The 19,933-nt window shown below is 37.7% G+C and overlaps 1 protein-coding gene across 7 annotated transcripts in view; it reads left to right on the plus strand.

Annotated features, from left to right (window-relative positions):
• The window catches only part of CCSER2 (coiled-coil serine rich protein 2), a 59,842-nt gene extending 40,862 nt beyond the window's left edge, over window positions 1-18,980 (plus strand). For 3 of the 7 annotated variants that reach the window (XM_021535783.2, XM_021535782.2, XM_021535784.2), the window contains one exon: window positions 13,720-18,980. In XM_021535783.2, coding sequence (XP_021391458.2) covers window positions 13,720-14,541 — 822 coding nt within the window. In that variant the 3' untranslated portion in view covers window positions 14,542-18,980. Of the gene's footprint in view, window positions 1-5,415; window positions 5,501-9,986; window positions 10,027-13,719 lie in introns of all 7 variants that reach the window. The other 4 variants (XM_021535785.2, XM_021535787.2, XM_021535786.2 and 1 more) reach the window with 2 other exon arrangements.
• The last annotated feature ends 953 nt before the right edge of the window (window positions 18,981-19,933 follow it).

The following is a 19,933-nucleotide window of genomic DNA, read 5'->3' on the forward strand; positions in this document are numbered from 1 at the left end:
ATTTAAGACCATATGAATTGCAGCAATTGCTGGCCATTTGAAGTGGCTGGTGTTTCTGATCACTTCATGGTTCTGCCACTAAATAAATAAATGGATAACATTAAACATATTTCTTTTTAAAAGTCATGTTCACATAGTTTTTGTTATTAAATATTTATAGAAAATGGCCCATTCTGATATGATCAGAAACTTGTCTAGTATTGTTCTTTTCGGGGACCACAGTTTTTCAAAGTACTTTTAGCTTTTTTCATATTTAAAGGTAAATATGTACATAAGTGAAAATTATATAACTTAATCCTTGGAACTTAGTACTCATGTAATAAAAACTAAGGGCTAGAAAGAAATGTTTGAGAAACTGGGCTTAAAAATTGATAGCTAGCTACCTATTGCCTGTCTACTGTGTCTTTGACATGGTATTTCTTTTAATTGTCCTGGCAGGATGCTCAAAATTTTGGTAACGTCTAGGTTAGGTTTGTGTTTTATTCTTGGTTAGCCATCCTTGGGATAAAGGCTTGTACAAATATTTGCTGGCAGGGTAGACCATGACATTTCTGGAAGGATCTCTTACAGGTCTCTTATACAGAATTCATTCCAGTTAGTGTGTCTTAGGATTTTACTATCATGGAAGAAAATAGCCAAGCTCTGGAAGAAGATAAAAATTACCTGAAGAAAATTAATGTTAATGGACAGCTTACAAGAAAGAAAAATGTGAGCTTCTATTGCCACACTTGACTTGCAGGCTTTGCAGGATTGTTTCTCTAATAGTAAATACTGATGTTTTGAAGACTTTGAGGGTAAAAGGGTTAGAAGTCAATTTTTTTTTTTTTTTGATAAATAATTTGGTTTCTTGGGCTGGAAAGGATGTTGGCAGATGCTGAGAAGTAAATGGACAAGCAAGCAAACTGAAAAGCTCTGAATTTGGTCCAAGATGCCTAGAGAAGATTCTGGCCTGTGAGGACAAGTTCCTCCTAGTTGCTGGTTGCTCTTCCACTCCCTGCAAGAGTAGATACTCTGTACAGTAAAAGTTGGATATTTCCCCTTGGTAACAGCTCCCAGTGATGAGATGAGCTTTGCTGCCTAAATGTGCATTCGAATTCATTCTTGTCTCTGCTAAAAATTACAACAGAACCTGTCAGTTTGCATGGGAATGTGCATGGTCTTGTTCTTTGCTCCATCTTTTCTCTACTTTTGCACTGAAATATTCTTTGCCTCCCTTTTGAATTTTCTTCCAGTTTGTCATTCCAAAGCCTTTCATGTCAATCGTTTTGGTGAACCTTTGTAATCTTTTGTCTGTTTCTGTGTACTGTTGGCTTTCTGGTTTTAGTATCTCCTTCCATCTTAGCCTTAAACATCCTGTATGTGTCAGCGTCTCAACCATTAATTTAACCTTGCAGCTTTTGAGGTCCAGTCACTGTGTTCATCTTCACAGCCAGCCTTGTTTTCTCTCACTGTTTGCTTTGCTGTTTGCTTCATGTTTTTACACATGTACTTGGTGAAACAAAACCATAGCTGGACTAGGTGGTCATGTTGTGCATCTGTCTCTTGTGCTGTGACTGTGCATGATGTGGAGGGACTACATGGAAGACAGGTCCTTGAACCCTTCACAAGCAGTTCTTGTTGGTTTTGTGTAAACCAGCACATAAAACTGAGTTGGTGAAGTTTTTCATCTGAATACTTTCAGAAAGAATATTGCATGTCATAACTGCTCATTCATGATCTCTTTATGGGTGCTAGGACAGTAAGAGAAGACTGCTGCAGAAGCATTTTGTTTGCCTCAGTAGTGAAGTCTGTCATCCTAGGTTTGTTCATGATGTGGAGCTCTGTGTGTTTATGAGACAACTGGCAGTGCTTGGTAAGAGGCAGCAAAAATCACCTCCTCACTGGAGTGCTCAGAGGCTCCAGTTGTATGGATTTAAAAAAAGGATCTTTGCTGTATTTGTATTTGTTTCTGCAGCACAAAAGACTTTTAAAGCAGTAGCAGTTTTGTATGTTGGTGCATCCTTGGGAAAAGAACTGGGGTATCTGGCTGTTGGGCTAAAATTACTGTGCAGCAGTAGCTTAGAGATATTTCGCTTCTCCTTTTCTGGAAGAAGCAATTGCTTTTGTTCATGTGATTTCTTATTCTAAGGTTGAAGTCTGCTCATAACTAGCAATGGAAAACTCTGGCCTTAGTCTTCATAGTAGCATTTAAAAGAAGAAACAGCCACCAGGTTTTCCCAGTGCAGTTAGAGTCAGAACTTCGTAAAGCATTTAGTACAACATAAAGCAATAGTACAATTCATCAGGATCTCAGAAAAACATTTGTCCTTCTGGTTTGTAGTTAAGGGACTAACTACCTCAGTTGCTCTTATTTTTCCACTCCTGAGTCTCATGTTGTTTTAAAGTTCTGATTCACTTCTCTATGGAGATGGCTTTGCTATTTCACAAATCCAGTATCTGGAAAATAGGAGTGAGATTTAAGAATAGTGGCTGGATGCACATACTACCTGTGGGGAGAGACTGTTCAAACTGCTGTCTAACACTGAGGTCTCAGGGAAAAAAAGTTGCTTCAGAACTCAGAAGAATTCCATCAGATATTTTTGTTCGGATTTGTTTTTTTTTTAATAAAAGTTGAGGTAAGTCATGTTGTCACCTTTCAATTCTAGAATTCCTTGGTTATGAGTTTTATAGATATTGTAATAAATAAGTGGTGATTCAGGTTTTTCTTCTTTCTTACTTTTAGTAGGAAACTGCCACATTAACTGTGTATTTTGAATATGTAGCATCATCTGAGGAGATACGTTTTTTAGTGTTCCTCCTCTTTTGATTTCTTGGGAACCTCAGTGCACATTTGAGTAATAAGAGATGAATATGAGTTGATGCTTAAAGGAGAAAGCTTGATAAATTTGCTGGAGTTCTGTACAGTAATTACTATTAAAGGAAAATTAATCTTTTTGTAAGCCAGGCATATTTGCAGATATTTAAATCTTAATGTGCTATATCAAAGGGATCGGTACATCCTTTATAGTTGTTATAATCAGTTGAAGTCATAGCACTCAATAAATTTCCCAGTGCTGTATCTGCTGATTCTTACTTTTTCAATTGATGTTGATATTAATTACCTTATTTGATGTACAATTAAACCACCCTTGTTTGAGGTATTTTTAGAAAACATTTATTTATTAATTTATTACAAAAAACGAAATCTGGCATTTATTTGAAACTTACCTATATGGAGCAATGTCAGCTGCAGTATTTGGGAGAAGGGGATTAAAATATGCCTGGAGACCAGTTCAGTTCAGCAGGCAAAAGATTCAAGGAAGTTACTTGTACTTTCTTCATTTACCTCTCTAATCAGAGCAATAATAAACTAGCATGAAGAATTATTGAGAAGACTGTACTTAGTGCTGGGCTTTGAAGTGCTAATATGGATGCTTAAAAATTTCTGGAACATATCAAGACATGTAAATATTTCATTGCCTTTACAATAGTGTCTTAACTGTTACGTAGCTCAGATAGCTTGTGCTTCTCTTAATCTCTCTTTTCAGAGAGTAAAAGGGAGAGGATATAAAATTTTCACCTCCCTTCTTAATGTGTTAAAAATTTCAAAGAAAAAACCCTATTGCCAACTCAGATGAAACTCTGCAAGATCAAACTTGTGTCTGGTGATAATGTGTTTTCTACTGTGGGAAGATTCAGTTCTGTTTAGAGAATGGAAAGATTTTTTTTCTTGGTGTTCCAGTACCCTGACACAATTTTGGATGAAATGCGAACAAACCTGTAAAATTCAGTGTTCTTTTGTACCATGCTATGAAAATCCAAAGCATTTGATAATTTTTCAATCAGTCATTGACTGATAAATCATGTTCCCAGGACTATTTATGTATTCAGTCTGTATGTACCTGTTCAGCTGATGCAGCACATGTATTGTCACATTGCTTGACTGAAGCTCATACCATTCCAGTACTTTCATGCAGCAGTCTAAAAATTGTGATCTTAATGACCACTGATGGAGGACTGTAAGAACATATTAGGTAATCAATACCTCCATCTAGAGATAATCAGACTGAAGAACTTGTTTCATTTTTCCCCTTGGATTTTGCTGCACTAATGGTTTTATCTTGGCTTCTGAAAAACAGTAAAGGAGTCTTGTCAGGCTTTTTTCTTTATTTCCTGTTCTAGATGAAAGGTGTTCTGACTAGCAGATTCTAAGACTTGACTAAGTTTCATCTTAGCAGTACTGAAACCTGGAATAATGCTGGATAAAATCTGATTAGGTAAGGATAACTGGAAGATTAGGGAGGTGTTTAAAACTCTTAAGACAAATAAAAGCATAATATTTATTTATAGAAATAATGTGATGTTTAACATTGTTGTAAGAAACGCATGGAAGTAAAATACTTTATTATTTGTCCAGCTGTGGCAGTATGGTCTGCAGCAGAGAATCTGGAAAGGAGGGGCAAATCTGGAGAGGAGGGGCAATCCTGTTTTCTATCATGTGGGTGCTGTTCAGATACCTTCAGCCTGCTGGCTCACAGGGTAGCCACAGTTGGTTGCTGTTGGTCAGGAGGCAGTGGGGCAGTCATTATTGTAGTACCAGTGTTCCAGGACTTAGAAAAGTAGTTTCCAGCTGCTTAAATGGCAAAAGGACTGTAAATACTTAAACCTGCCCTGCTGAAATAGGAAATCAAGATTGTTGTTTAAGAGGGAAGTTGCAGCTTGGATTTGCAAAGGTAAGGATGTGGGAAAAAGGAAAAGTAATAATAAAATTACTTTTTCTTATTTTGAGAACCTGGCAAACACAGTGTGTCACATTTGTGGTGATTTAAGAGCTCTGACAGGCAAACCCTGCACTGCATGGATCTGCACAGTTCCCTGATCCTTTCATGGAAGACTCAAGCTCCAAGAGCGAAGTGCAAGGAAAACATTTCTGTGTCACCTCTTCTCTTCCATAATAAATAATATAGGTGAAATTGGAGTAAAGCGGCCTCTAAAGCACCAGGACTTGCTGGAAAATTTGTTTCTATGCATTAGAAATTTTTGTTGTAAAGTTGACTTGTTTTCCAGTAGAATAGAACTAAGCAAGCTACTACTTGGTGAGGCATTTTTTAAATACTTTTGAAAGCTGTATAAATACAATTTTGTCATGTATTTTTAATCATGAAAAGCTCAGCTTCTGTAGTCTTCTTCTAAAACTACTGAGGACAGAAATGTGTGCTTACATCTTGAATAAAAATGGAGGTATTTTGTAAGATTTCTAACTAGTTCAGGACATCTGGGCTCTGGTAGCATGTAACATTTGCTTTTACAAAGTAGAACAACTGGAAATATAATGATACCTTTCTGGGGGCAAAAGAATGGTGTGGCTTTTTGGTGTCTTGTTTTTCCCTGTTCTCTTTTTTTATTATACTTCTCCCCCTCTCTCTTTCTGCACAGGGTGGGTATTCTGCTCCCTCCTTCTCTCCCTGGCAGGGCTCATTCCAGGGCATCCCTCGGAGTGTTCCACCGCACCGCAGACAGAGTGAGTCTGTACCTCTCACTCATCTCCCTCACCGTGTTCCAGTAGCAGCTTCCCCTTTGCACGCACCGTTCATCTCGTAGTCTCCTCCTCTCTCAGGCAGATCTCCAGGCATACACCATAGTCTGTGCCTAACAAACCGCTTCCTCCGGCCAGCCTACGAGCAGCTACAACTCATAGCTTTATAACAGTTACTCTGTGCCAGTAGACCTCAGCAGTTCTTCAGGCAAACCCGAGTAGGCCCTTGTTTCCAGTCTTGTCTTAACATCAGTCTTGCTTGCTGCACTTCCCTGTTTTCCATGGCTGTGGTGCACTCTCCTGTCCGTCTGTGTGTTCTGTTCGCTCACGCGTCCGCACGTGCGTCTGTGGGAGCATTCACGTGCACGCGTCATGGTTGTACAGAAAAGTGTTGGTGGGACAGTGTCACTTGCATTGTCTCTCACAAAAAGTTTTAACTTTTCAGAATGCTTTCCCTCAAACTAATTATTTTCCCCCCCCTCCTCGGTATTTGTTATAAAAAGGCTTCTCTTACATTGAAGTGGCTGTTGCACAACTTGCATGATTTATTAACGTTTCTTTTGCGCTAGCTACAATGTGGGCTGATATAAAATGCATTTGTTCACTTGGCTTGGATCTGCAAAGCAAAAGACAATTGCTGATTTTAAAACTGTATGCTTACGTAGACATAGAGAAATGGTAAGTCTTATTTTGTGCTTTGGTATTGCATTTTGAACAGATAAGTGTTTGAAGAAATATAACTACTTCATAACGCTAAAGTTATATTTTTTAAATCTACTGTAATTTGCAAATTACAGTGTTTGCCTAGCAAAGCTCAGGAGTGTATTTGGACAAGAAATAAAGGCAAAGTAAAATTACGGAAACAAAAGTAAGATTTCCAGGACCAGTGGAGATCTGAAGAGTAAGCTGCACCTTGGAAAACTAAGCTTACATATATTTCACACTGCAATAATGTTTACTTGTATCAATCACCAGAAAAAAAATCCAATATTTTGTAAACTGTGCTTCAAATACTCTCTTGATGCTTCTGTGACAATGTTCATGTAAACAACTCATCAGGAATGCACAGCCTGTTTCATGGGCTTTTCTCTGTGCAATAAGAGATGTGCTTCATTTTTCTGTGGTGTTTGATGTGGGACTCTGTGTGTGTAATGAACATAGAACCCCAAAATCTGATGATTGTGCCTTTTGTTGCTGAGTGGAGGGGCCAGCAGTAGCACAGCCTGGGTGATTCACTGTCCTATCAACAGAGACTGACTTCAAGGAGATCCTCAGAGCTGAGGATCATACAAATGTTATGTTTTTGGGGCTTGGACACTGACTGGAGAGTCAGAATGAGAGGATGGTGTCCCAGCTTCCCCGTGAGCCTCTGGTGTCACATCATTCACAGTGGCTGCTTAGCTGAAGAAGAAAACTTTGCTTGCTAATCTTGCTGCATTTCTGAGCCTCTACTCATCCCTCTCTAACAAGGGTGACCTCTTATTTGGTATTCCAAAGTAAAATTCTATTAATAAAGCAGGTTGGATTTTTTAGTATGCATCTTATATGTTGCATTCAGTTAATTGCTAGTAAAGGAAGTAAAGAAAGTGAAAATGGGCCCTTGACTAGTTAACCTAAACTATAACTAATGCATTGTTTAGGAAAGTAAGTTCCCCCTAGTGGAATGTTCCTAGCTTTTTTCATTAAGCCTGAGGTTTACTCTATAGAGCAACACTGGGAATAAAAATGAAGCATACATTAGGAGGTTCCTTAGACATTTTAAATGGAATTCTTGAAAAATCAGTGCTTTATCACTGTGTGAACAGTTTGTAAATTAAAACATTACTGGAACAGTCACTAGTATCCTTCTTTCCCACTTGGTTCAGTGGTTTCAGTGTTCAGGTTTTGGAGCTGATATGAAATGCCAAATACAGGGTTTTAAAGCAAATGCTGAGCGAGCATCACCACTGAGTGTAGGACAGCCTGAAACACTAATGTTGGTGTTCTTTTGCACTAACACAGAGAAGGTGATGGAAACATGAAGTAGTCTCAGGTTTTGTTTGGCTGTGTTTTCTATATAGACTTGGAAACCAAGCACTTCTTGGCTAACTTCTGGATCCTGAACCTAAAATATCTCTGCATATGAATTCTGCAGGTTTCTTCACTGCGCTGTTGATAGTTGATGGTTACATAGATCACTTACAGGCACTGTAGATTATGAGGGTGTAAATCTGTAAACTGTACATATTACAGTGTATAAACAACTAAAAATAATTTCCCCCTGCTGTACAGGACAGGAAATATATCCCTGCTAGGTAATATTACACTAGTGTAGGTTTATGGTTCTCTCTAAGCACCAGTCACAATGTCAGCACACCTGCTGCTGAGCTTGCCTTAGCTTATCACTGCACTGCAACAAACTTCAGTATTGGATCTATGTTTGTCAATTTTAATGACAGTTATTTTTTAATACTTACACATCTATTAATTTCATGTTTTTTCACCAGCCTTGGAAACAATTCAGCACTTTGCATTTCGTAAACACTTTTATAACAGCACGTTAGTTTTGTCATTTTAGGAATAAAAACCAAATAGTTTTGTTCCTGTAATTCCCATGTGTCTTAAACTAAACAACTGTGTAAGAGTAATTTATTTTTCTTTAGGTCATAGGATATGTTTTGATGACATCTCAAACTTTATTCAAGAGTTAAATCCTTTCCATTTGTGTTCTGGAGCTTTAATGATGCAACTCTAGAAACAAACATTTACAATACCCATTAGTATGGAAGCAGTCATGAGTTTGTGTTGTAATACAAGAATATTACATGAACTTCTCCAGCACTCCTTAGTGCTTCTCCGCACAGAAATGCTGATCAAAACTGCTTTGTTATTCAAGCATTGCAGTTGTTGCATCTCCACTTACTGTGCACATCCTGGAAGAACATTTATTTCGACTTTTTGTGTGTAAGTATTACATATAGAGATAATCGAAGCAATTCTAGCAGGTGACACACAGCTTGTTTTCGCCAGGAAGAAAGCTCCTCTATGCCTAGTGACTATAAATCAGATCCAGGCTGTGCTTTTTCATACATTTTCTTTTAAACAAATACATATTGCTGAAATGTTTCCAAAGCTTTATGAACTGCTACAGCTTTGTAGGGTGTACAAAGTGTTTGTGATAGCAGAAACAAGTTAATCCAGAGCATTAGCTGGGAAGTTCTGTGACCAATTATTAAAAAGATTCTGGAATCATTACATACTGCCTTTTTTATTTAATTATTTTTGCTCCAAGAGTGTTCAGCTATATGAAGAGTCTTTTAGGAAAAACTTCTTTCCTCCCAACTCCAGTACTTAGAGTCAACTACAAGAGAAAGGACTCTTGCACCAAACTAAGTTCATGTTTGCAAAAAAAACCACTTGATTTTGTATATGGTCATATTTATCTGCTTGCTGCACATATATCCATATTTGTGGATGAAATACCTGCCTTGACGTAGTTATATGTTACTTGAAGTATTTTTTTTTTTTGAAAAAATAAATTTTTCCAAGTTGGGGTTTCTGTACAGATATGCATAAAGAATAATAATGCTTTGCCACATTACCGATTATTTTACTAGCCTCATGGCAGGTCAATGATGATTAAAAAAATATGGTTGTTTTGTGTCATTATCTGAGGTCATTCTCCATACTGCAGAATCCTGTATTTTAATGTTGGAATATGGATATAATACAGCTAGATCAAAGGGAAAGGAAAAAAAGTTCAAAAAGAAGGTGTTAGCAAATGCTACACATTTAAGGTGTGAAATGTTGATGTTTTCCAGAGGTAGAAAATGAGAGCTGTCTGGCGCAGCCTTTCAGCAGGGCTGTGTCTGCACAGGCCATGGTTTGAAATGACAGCTTATCCTGTGCCAAGGCAGTGAGAGGAGGGATGACAGAACTCATGAGGAAATGGAAGAGTTGCATAGCAGAGTTTGTGACCCTTCTCTTCCACCCCTTTACAAAAGAACCTCTGGCAGTTGTCTCTTCCAACTCATAAGTGATTTGCTAGGAAGATGAGTTACTAAAAATGAGGGCACTATGATCCAAGCATGGAATGCTGTGCCTTTAATGACCTTGCTGTTCAGGGTTAGATATTGAACATACTTATGGATGCAAAGATTTTTCTTTTATTCAGTTTTAATAATACACACAAATTCTTGTTGCAGTATTTGAAGTATAGGAGATTAACTGCTAAAAATCTTGAAGTTATAAGAGCAAAGGTATTCCATGCAGATCTTGCTATAAATGTTTTTGTACTGCATTACTTAAATATTGTTGCTTCCTTTGTTTCTTGAAGGAGGATTAAAAACCAATGGGGGACACGGTAATTGCAATTGAAATGGTGAAAAGTTGCAGTTCTGTCATGGCAATTGCTCATTGTTTTGTCTTGGTCCTCTGACATCATTGTCCTTGTCTTTTTCTTGTCTCTGCTTTCCATTATGCCATTGGCAAGGAGTTGAGAAGTTAGTCCATTACTTCTGTGATAAAGCGTGGTACAGTACAACTTCAGATTTATTCCCACCTCTCCCTCACGCAATTTCACTGTTGGATTTTTTCTTTGCCCTGTGCATGATGCATGTCTGTGGGAGATGTGCATGCAGTTCTTGATTTTCCATTGCATCGCTTCCCTCCTTCCTCAAGATACTGCAGGGAAAAAAAGACTTTATTTCATTCTACAGAGGTATTATAAAGGGAATCAAGATTGGGATCAAGATAACCAAAGCAAAACTGAAGGAAATTTTCAGCTAATGAATGAATATCACAGTCATGACCACATTTTTAACTTCTTTAATAGTCCATTTAACTTCTTTAACAGTACAACATGATGTTTCAGTTTTCCAGCACAAAGCTAATACAGCCTCAGTAGTTTGATAACTGTACAATAGTGGTAATCTTTATTGTGGATGTCATCTTTCTCTGGATGATGTAACAGCCAGTTTTTTACTTGAGAGAAATAATAGAAAAATCTCTTGGGCTAATGAAGCAGGGAGTGAATTTAGTAATTTTGATTAGTGCATCAATATTTAGAAGGCTTTGAAGCTCTTGCCAGTACATAAAAATCAGTTTCTTTGTGCAGAAAGGGGCATGTGGACAGAGCACTTTGTCGAATATACTTCCAGTTTGAGGAGGACTGAGTGTCTTCAGTTACATTGTACTTGAAATGTTTGAGTCCAGCTTGGCACTTTAGGAGCATCCCAGAGGAGTGCAGATGTTTGTATACCTGCATGTTTTCTTTATGGGACATAAATAGAAGTTTGGGTAGCATGGCAGTCTATTCCAAATCATGGTCTGTCCCACCCCAGAAATATTACAACAAACTCAAAACAATGCACATGAAACCCTATTTTTAGGACTTGTGTGAAATAAAATACTGTGCCTGGAAGGCTGGATGCTTTTTTCTTTTTCTCCTCCTTCACATGATGGAATTCACCAAGTACTTCAGTCCTTCAGCTGGCTTATTGTTTTTACCAGTAACATGGTCAGAATTTCAAAGACTTTCTTTGTAAGAGGAGAACTTGTATTTAGTACAAAGATATGAACTATGGGTGGCAATAATGTCAGTGTTGGGTACCTTGTGAACTGTTATGTGCATATTTTGCAAGTGGCATTTTGCTGCTTTTAGTGTCATTTTGAATGTTAATGCATGTAGAAATTTGATTATATTAAAATCTGTCATTTTGATAATTGGACAGATCTTGAATACAAATGTATAATTACAAAGCAGTACAGCATTTAAAACAACTGGGCAAAGATGATACCAGAGCTTTAGTGTCCTCATAATTCTGAGCACTTAGACATTTTCTACCTTAGTATCACTTAACTTTCTAGGTAATAAGTTGCTTAGACCTTTTAAGGTTACAAAGGATAATGAGGAAAACATGTATTTAGCTGTTTTTATATGTAAAATGTGAAATTGCCTGAAGGGAAGAGCTCAAACACTACCTAGTCTTTGCCAGAAAAATTCAGAATAGCATTATTGAAACCTTGATGGCTTAACTGTACTTCAGATGTGTTTGTATTTAACTCAACTTTCCATACAAATTTAGTTTCTTCTGTAACAGGCCAATTTTTAAATTTTGCTGATTAGTATTGCTAGAATTATTTGATATTAAGCTAGAATTTTTATTGATTAGATTAGATATTTATCTCTGTTTTTGTAAACTAGCATTTAAAAACCCTTCCTAGCTGAGGGAGAAAAATTTTCTGACAATTATTCTGACATTTGACACAGTACTGTGGGCTATAAATGTTTTAACTTTTTTTATTTCAAGTGGGATTAGAAAATAGGATTTGTTTGTTTTAGTATTTACATGGGAATTAGGTACATGTTGCTTTGGTTTCTGGATTCATTATTAGCAGTTTTGGTTTTGCAGGTGAGATCTCAAATCAGTAAGTCATTTTGGCTAACATCTTGCTGTCAACACCTAGACTGGAAGGATAATAACTTCTGTAACCCAAACATAAACACTGGAAAATGGAAAAAAAAACCGTGGAGGACTAACTTCATTTAAGCTGTAACTCTCTGAGTATGGAATTACTCCTTCTGTTTGTCATTTCCTTCCTGTAGGATTGTATGGTTAAGAAGGTTTTAAAAAGTTAAACTAGTTTTGGGTCACATAAGGAATAATGTTTTGGTACTTATCTGACACCATTTTGCAGGCATTTTTGCCTTTTTCTAAAATATTTTCCCTCTTTCCAAAGCAATCATGTTTTGGCTGCTCAGGATATTTGGCTTACATGTCTGTCAGTGATAGTGGATCTCACCAATCCAGATTTGCCTTGTCTTATGAGACAACTCTTATATTCTAAAGGGAAAAACTGCCCATAGAAAAATAGATGGAGAAACCTTGATTTTCCTCTCATTAACCTTTAATTTTTTTTTCTTGATGAGGAATTTTGAGGATTCAGTTTTTAGTAGTAATCCTGCCAGGGGAAAGATGAAAAGCCTAAAGAGTCCTGAGATGGGCTATGACCCATTGTTAACAGGAATCTGGCATGAACAGTTATCATTGCATTCTTCCTGCTGATTCAAAGAAGAGCTAAGAAGACCAGCCAAATAATGAGTTTTTTGTTTAGAACTTGTGAATAATTCAGGAGAATGACTAAAATGACACTTAGTCAGATCTCCATAACACAAACATTGCTTCTTTTTTATTTATTCTATTTCACTAGTAAACAGAATAAGGCTGTTTACTGTGTACATGCAACCTGTCAGCTGGTAGGAATCCAGGTAGTTGAGTGATAACTAGTTGGCAGGAGTTTGGTTCCCCTCCTTTGTAAAGAAAATACAAACCTGCTAAAACTTTAGTTTAGGTTTTAATAGATTATGGGTTTTGCCACGAATTGCAGAATTTTTAGTAACGCTTCCAAGATCTATATCCAAGTAGCAGGTCTAGGATGTATTGTGAAGCTAGTAATTAATCTTTTAAGTCTCTTTACAGGGCAGAATAAAGAGAATAGAAATTACCCAGAAGAGGTACTGGCGATTCTTATCTGATGCGTGTTTGATTAGATTGTATCTTCTGATAAAATGTAAAATCTTCTACAGTTCTCTTTATCCCATGGCTATCAGTGTGGTCTCTACTTTCACACAAACTCTGTCTCTTTCAGCCCATTTGAAATCAGTTCAAGATAAAACAGTTACTTAAGCTGAGTCAGTAGCCTGATTAGCACATACTTCCACCAGATTTTCTGGCTTCAGTAATGCAAGGAAACGCCTGTAAGCGCATGTGGTCCATCCAACTCCTTTCCTGCCTGTGCAGTAAAAGGGTTGGGGTAGTTGAGGTCAATATGCAGTGAGCAGAAATTAAAGCTGGACACTGCTGTTGCGTTGGGTTAAGCACTTGGTTAGAATTGATCTGCACCGATGTTAATTCTTGCGCTGTCCTGCAAATTTGGGTGAAACCATCAACCATGCCTTCCTCATCTTTCCTTTATAAGCCGTTCGGTTTCCTTTTTGTCTTTATGTTGTTGTTTATTTCAGTGCTGGTATATTTTTTTCCACTTCAGTTACAAGTTCCATTTGTGTGTCCCATGACCCATCCTGTTTTGCCAAAGTCAAAGTTTTGATTTAAAAACCCAGTTATACAGCCCTTATCAAGCATCCAGTCAGCTCACGTTGGATTCTGAGTGTATCTGGTGTCTTCTGTGCTTAATATATTCTTGTGTTATTTTCTCTTTAACAGCCTCAAGTACTACACCCTTCCAGCAGCCTTCCCAATTCCACAGACCTCGCCCAGGGAAAACTAATAAAAGCTCCACATATCGAGGCCCACAATGAATATCTTAAACCAGATCTGCATGACAATAGAAATCATCAGAATCGAAATGCTGCAAATATCTCTCTCCCAAATAGCCTGAATGACGTAAACTCTTCAACAAATGTACAGTTAAACACAAAAGATGAAAATGCATCATATTTGGACAATTTGAAAAACAAAAACACTGAAGACCCTGGAGAGGTGGCTAGTAATAAGAAAGGTACATTACCACCTCGTCCCCACTTTCAGACCTCTACACGAGCTGATGCTCCAGAGGTACAGACTGGATTACCTGTGAAAGGTCAACCCTCATTCACAAACCAGGCTTCTCAGCCAAAGACTTCAAGAATCGTGAAACCCCCAACTGCTTTAGTGCCTCCTACCATGGCCATTCCCGTACGATCTGCAGATCACTCCGCTGCTTCCAAGGAACGTGAGCTTCTACCACTGAGTAGTTCCACTCAGCCACAGCCAACATCTGGGCAGGATAACCTAAAGGGTAAACAGAGTCAGAAAGTGTCTAAACTTCGCCCACCAACTGCGTCCTTCGTCAAATCCAAGCAAGTGAGCGGTCAGAAATCCACACCAGTACCTCCAGAGCCTCAGAACACCTCCCTGAAGTCTAACATCCCAAGGCCACCAGTGCAGAGAAGGGAAGGCGTGCAGATGCACGCCGCTGGTGTGCATTCCGGGGACAGCATGGCCTCCCGCCGGCACTCCCACCTCCCAAAACCAAAGACACACTGAGGCCGTTCCACATCTCGGCGCTCGATGCCGTGCCACGTCCCGCTTCCCGTCTTGTGACTGCCTTGGAGCCTGCTGCACCTGCAGCCTGCAAATCCTGAGTCACTGTTCCAAACTGCATCGTCTTGAGGGTTTGCATTCTCCATCCTGCCGTGTTCCGAGGCTGATGTTACGAGCTGTGCAGTTTCTCTTGAGAGTGCTTTATTTTATCGTTGGTCTGTAATAAAGATGGTATTGCAATCTTTGTAATTAAGCAAATACTGAAGTCTGTGGTAACCACAAATGCCAGAATGCTGCACTATTTATGTCAGGATGGCTGAAGTTATTTCTTACCTCTGTTTGAATTATTAGACAATGAAATTGCTGTTCTGTTTAACTTCTTGGTTCTGAGTACTCGTTAGGTCAGAGTGGTAGAAAATTAGACTGACTAGCAGATGTTTTATTGGCCATAATTCTGACTCTGTATTCCAGAGGCCTATGCAAAAATCCTTGTATTTATCATTCTCTCAAGACTGACATATTTAATGTTATTTAATCTCATGGGTTGGGTGGGTTGTGTTTTGTTTTGCTGTAATCTGAAGTAGCTCTGTTCTTTATTTATCCTGTTTTCACTGTTCACGGACATTAGACAGATTTCACCGGGTGAAACGAATCTTCTCGCTTAAACATCTTCATTTGTTAAATGATTGTGGTATGTTTTTATTGTGTTGAATAGACACATTACTGGGTAGATTCTTGAAATGCAGTGCTAAGGATGTTTGTCCAAACCTTCCAATGCAGGCTCTTAGGAATTGGTAAGTAGGGAGCCTCTGGGAATAAGGGGTCCAGAACACCTATGTTGAGGTTGCACAACATGCATTTTAAGTAATATTTTAAACTTTTATTGTTCTGCTTGTATTTATTGATTTCTGTTTAATATTGAAAGGCTCTGAAGTACCTGACTTGAAATTTTGCACAAACTTTGCCATATGTGTAAGAATTTGAAACTATTTTACAGAATAAAACTTATATTAAAAATGCAACTATTTTTTAGAAAGGAAAAAAATTAACCCCACTTTTTTGCTTTGAGCAATCCTATTATGTCCTAATCCAGAGCTGGTACTCTTAAGAGTTTTTCAAAGATGTGTTATTTTGGGGTTTTTGTATTTTGTTTTCCTTTTTTTTTTTTTTTTTTTTTTTTTTTTTTTTTTACAATTTCTGAAGAAGTGCGTAACTGGTAAGGAGCTTCTTGGGGAAATCAAGCAGAAAAAAAAATTTACATTTTTGTGCTCTCTAGGAGAAATATGTTTTTTCTGAAAATCATCTTGATGCACTCTGGGACCATGACATGAATGATACAAGTTACATGTGAGCAGGTCCAGTGAAGCTTTGCAGAAATTTGTTATGTCCCATCTCCAATTCTTCCCATGTTTCCCATGACTCTCTTGGATGTTCCTAATTTTGTTTTTTGTTTTTGTTTTTTTTTTTCTGTTCTTGAGTTGGTTTCAAAGTCAGCAGCAGAAGGCTGCTGCAATAATTTGGCCCAAAATCTGTTCCTGAAGAGCACATAATGTCAGTAAAATTCAACACAGTGTTATTTTGTTCTAGGCTCTGGCTGTAGGACATTGACATATTACAGTATTTTCTTTGAGAGAATTAAAGTGAGTAGGTGAAGACATTTCATAAATGAATTCAATATTCAGCTTCTATAATATAAGCCCTTTAACTTGGGTACCCTGATGGATACCTCAGTTGGGTGAAGGAAAAAAGAGTCATCTCACCTGAGTTTCCAGTACATCGATATTCAAGAATTATTTTGGATTTCTTACACTGTAATTTTATTTAACTGAAGATGAAGTAGATGAAGTGGAAAAATGAAAAGCTTGGGGAGGAAAATGGGTCGGGGGAGATTCTTTTTCTGAACTACTTAGATCAGTCTGAAATAAGGGACCTGCAGGACCTTCTGTGAACTGAGGTGATGACAATGTAAGCAAGACATAACAAGACAAATAATGTTAATTGTTATAGTTGGTATAGGATCAGAAACCACAACGTGAGATTGCAGTAACAATTATGCTCTGGTGATAATTTATTCCCATGAAAAGCATTGAATTAGTGGTATTTAATGTACATATTTACTTTCAATAAGAAAATAAAACTCACTTTTTATATTCCCCATAACTAGCTCCTGGCAGCTAACTGTGTTTCTCAGGAGTTTAAAGACTGCTGAGGGAATGATCAGATTCCTGGTTCATTTTCTGGTCCATGTAGATTTCTATGGAAGGTGTGTTTTTTAAGTTTACTTTCCTTGAAGAGAAGCTGATTTTATTGTTAGTTGTATATGATTTTGTGTAAAAATACAATTTTCACCTAATGTTATTGACAGAAATTCATCATCTTCTGCTTCGTATTCTGGAGGTATCGCCAGCCTGATTTAGTGATGTTTCAATTTTTATGTTTACATTTAAAAGTATAGATATCTCTATTCATATCTGCACCTTTACTGAAAATTAAGGAGATGATCAAAGCAAATTAAGCAAAGAATATCAAGATGATCAAGGTTTTAATTAAAAAGACAGTTCCTAATTTTTCTTTCCAGAAGAAAATCTTATATTTATATGGCCGTGTACATATGTATTAAAGGAACAGAAGTAGATTATAGTCCTTTTTTATAGCATTTCCCCATTTTGTTCTGACAGGTTAGTGAGACACTGAGCTGGAGCCAGCAGGATTTGATCATGGATGAGACAGATGCTAGCCTGGCTTGTGTTTGGGTTCAGCTGCTAACCTCGCATCCCTCTAGGACAACTGCATGTTTGGGCTCTTCAGACTTTACCAGGGAAGGCTCTGTTGCACGTATAGTAAGTCCAGAGTATGGCAAAGCCTGCCACGAGATGGGCAGCTGGGAGAGAAGTGGTGAAGTGAGCTTTGAAGCTTCACCTCGGTGAAAGAGGGGGTTGGGGGAGTGATGGATGAGAAGGCACTGAGAGTGCTTGTCAAATGTGATTAAGAGAGTATGTTCAGGTATCATATCCACCTTATGGAAGGTGCAGATAGATCGTGAATACTGGTGCAGATTATCCAAAATGTGTACATTTGAGTAGTTGATATCTTCAGGGTTTTTTTTTAGGTTTATAAAACTGATTTATTGCCATTTTTTTTGTTTTGATTTCTCATTCTTTTGTGCAATATTCACAGAAGTATTAAACTACTGTTCAGTATGTGTGTACAGAGGCAATTACGCATTTTAACAAGTGAATAAACACAAAAGAAAAGAACAGAATTGCACTTTAAATGAGCTTTATTGCTTGGAGTTGTGCCTAAAATGATCTAGATGCCTCCTGCTGTGTGTGGCTTTTGTTTGAAACAAATTTCTCCTGTAGTGTTGCTGTTTCCAAGGTATTTTCACATCACTTTCACAGGATCGATATGCACTCTAGCATGTTTAAAAGTATTCATATAGTGTACTGAGTTTTTGTTGTGCAATGACTTTAATTTAACCGTGGAATTCTAATTCTAACACTGATGATACAGCCAAATCATTATTACCTTCCCCTTCCCTGAAGCTAGCACTTCCTTCTGCCAATCAAAGTCAATGGCAAAATTTCCCTAGGACTAGCATAGCTCTCAAAGAAGAATGGTCCCAGAATATGGTTGTGAGAAAAGAAGTGCAATACTATCTCTCCAACTTTCTCAAAATAATTACAAAGGCCCTGAAAATCCAAAACGACACAATTTTGATACAGTTTGGAAAAAAAAGGGGTTCCTCAACTTTCCATTTTACAGCAGTGAGAGTAGGCATAGCAACTAGACTGCATTCTAGGTCAGTACAGTTCATTTCAGCCTCAATCTAAATGCTGATTTCTTGTAAGGATGCCTGAAAACTGAATACCATTTGCGTGATTTCCTTTCTTTGCATGTCACAGCCATATGCACATTCTAAAGTGTCATACTGGGGTAGGTTGCATGTTGGGGGGGGAAGTATTTCTGGTTTTGCACAGCACATAATCCTCTTAATATGGACATTCTCTTGCCGTACAAATGAAAATCAGTTCTTGAGTTTGGCTTCCGTAGCAGTTCCTTATCTCGTTACAGAGGCTTTTCCTGAGCAGAGTGGATTTAATGTGACCCTGGTGGTAGGGCTCAGTGTAGTCATCTTACAACTGTGCTTTCAAGGAAATTCAGTCACTGTTATGGTAAAGCTGCTCACTGCCTACTAATTGTAAAAGCACCACCATAAAACCAACATAATTCCTGTGTAGCAAAATTTTCAATTCAATACTAGCTAAAACAAGAGGTACCCTTACTGTCTGCTTTGTTGTTTTTGGTTTTTTAACCCAGGCCAGAGTAAATACTGTATATTGGAATTTGCTTGTAAAGTTGATTAAAAAACCTGTATGTAAAAATTCTTTCCTCAATGTTGCTCTAGTGAATAAAAATAAAACTCATAATTCTAATAAGTATCTCTTTCTCTTGAGTATTCATGTCTATGCTTTTTCAAGTCATTGTGCAAAATGCAGACAGAACTGTAGGCAGAAAATCTGGGGGGACACAGAGATTAGGTTTACACTTACAGTGGATTTTTTTTTTTAATTGTCTTTCTCCAGCAGAAATGGCAGGCTTTGAGTATGATACTGTTAATGAAGGAAAAAATAAAAGGAGGTAAAAAAATACTTAGAAGAGCTAAGCATTTTAATGTATTGATTGCAGATGAACGTGAACTGACATGGTTAGTTTTTAAAGGTATGTTATTGCACCTATAGTGCAGTTAAGACAACTGTTAAATACTCTTTCTCAGTATTGTAACAAGTTAAAATCTTTATCATAAGATACTTTGAGAGAGTTATTTCCCCACAGAAGTCCAAATGAATACAACATGTGCAAATATGCAAGTCCTAATTGTATGTCACTATTTTGCCCATGGTTTGAATGGTGTGCTGTTCTTGAGATGAAAGGAAATCTGCTCCATTAATTATTCTGACCTATTTCAGTAGATGGAAGTTCAAGTTTGAAATTATGATCAAAAAGGGAGGAAAATTCTGTAGTTTGAAGTAAGAGCATTTTAAATAGACCGTAGGCTGGCACTTGTAATCTTTAACCTAATGTTAGCTTCAAGATGGCCTTTGAAAATTCACATGGATTTTGGGGGTGGAAGGGGCTGCACAGGGTTTCTAAGTTCAAACCAAGAAGGAAGGAAGGTACTGTAAATGAATCCTGTAATCCTCCTGGGTGAGTGTGCTCTTTGTTACTTGTGGCCCAGACTGTGTTACTGGGATGTCTAATCCTTATCAATGTGGTCATCAGGTGTCAAACAGCTGATGCAATGACTATGGAAATAGTGTCCCTAAAAGCTGTGATTGACAGCTTCCCTGTCTTCCTCCTCCAGAGGCAAAGGCTTCCTCAATCTGCTGCTGTC

The sequence above is a fragment of the Lonchura striata genome, chromosome 7 (genome assembly GCF_046129695.1).
Source record: "Lonchura striata isolate bLonStr1 chromosome 7, bLonStr1.mat, whole genome shotgun sequence".
Lineage (NCBI taxonomy): Eukaryota > Metazoa > Chordata > Aves > Passeriformes > Estrildidae > Lonchura > Lonchura striata.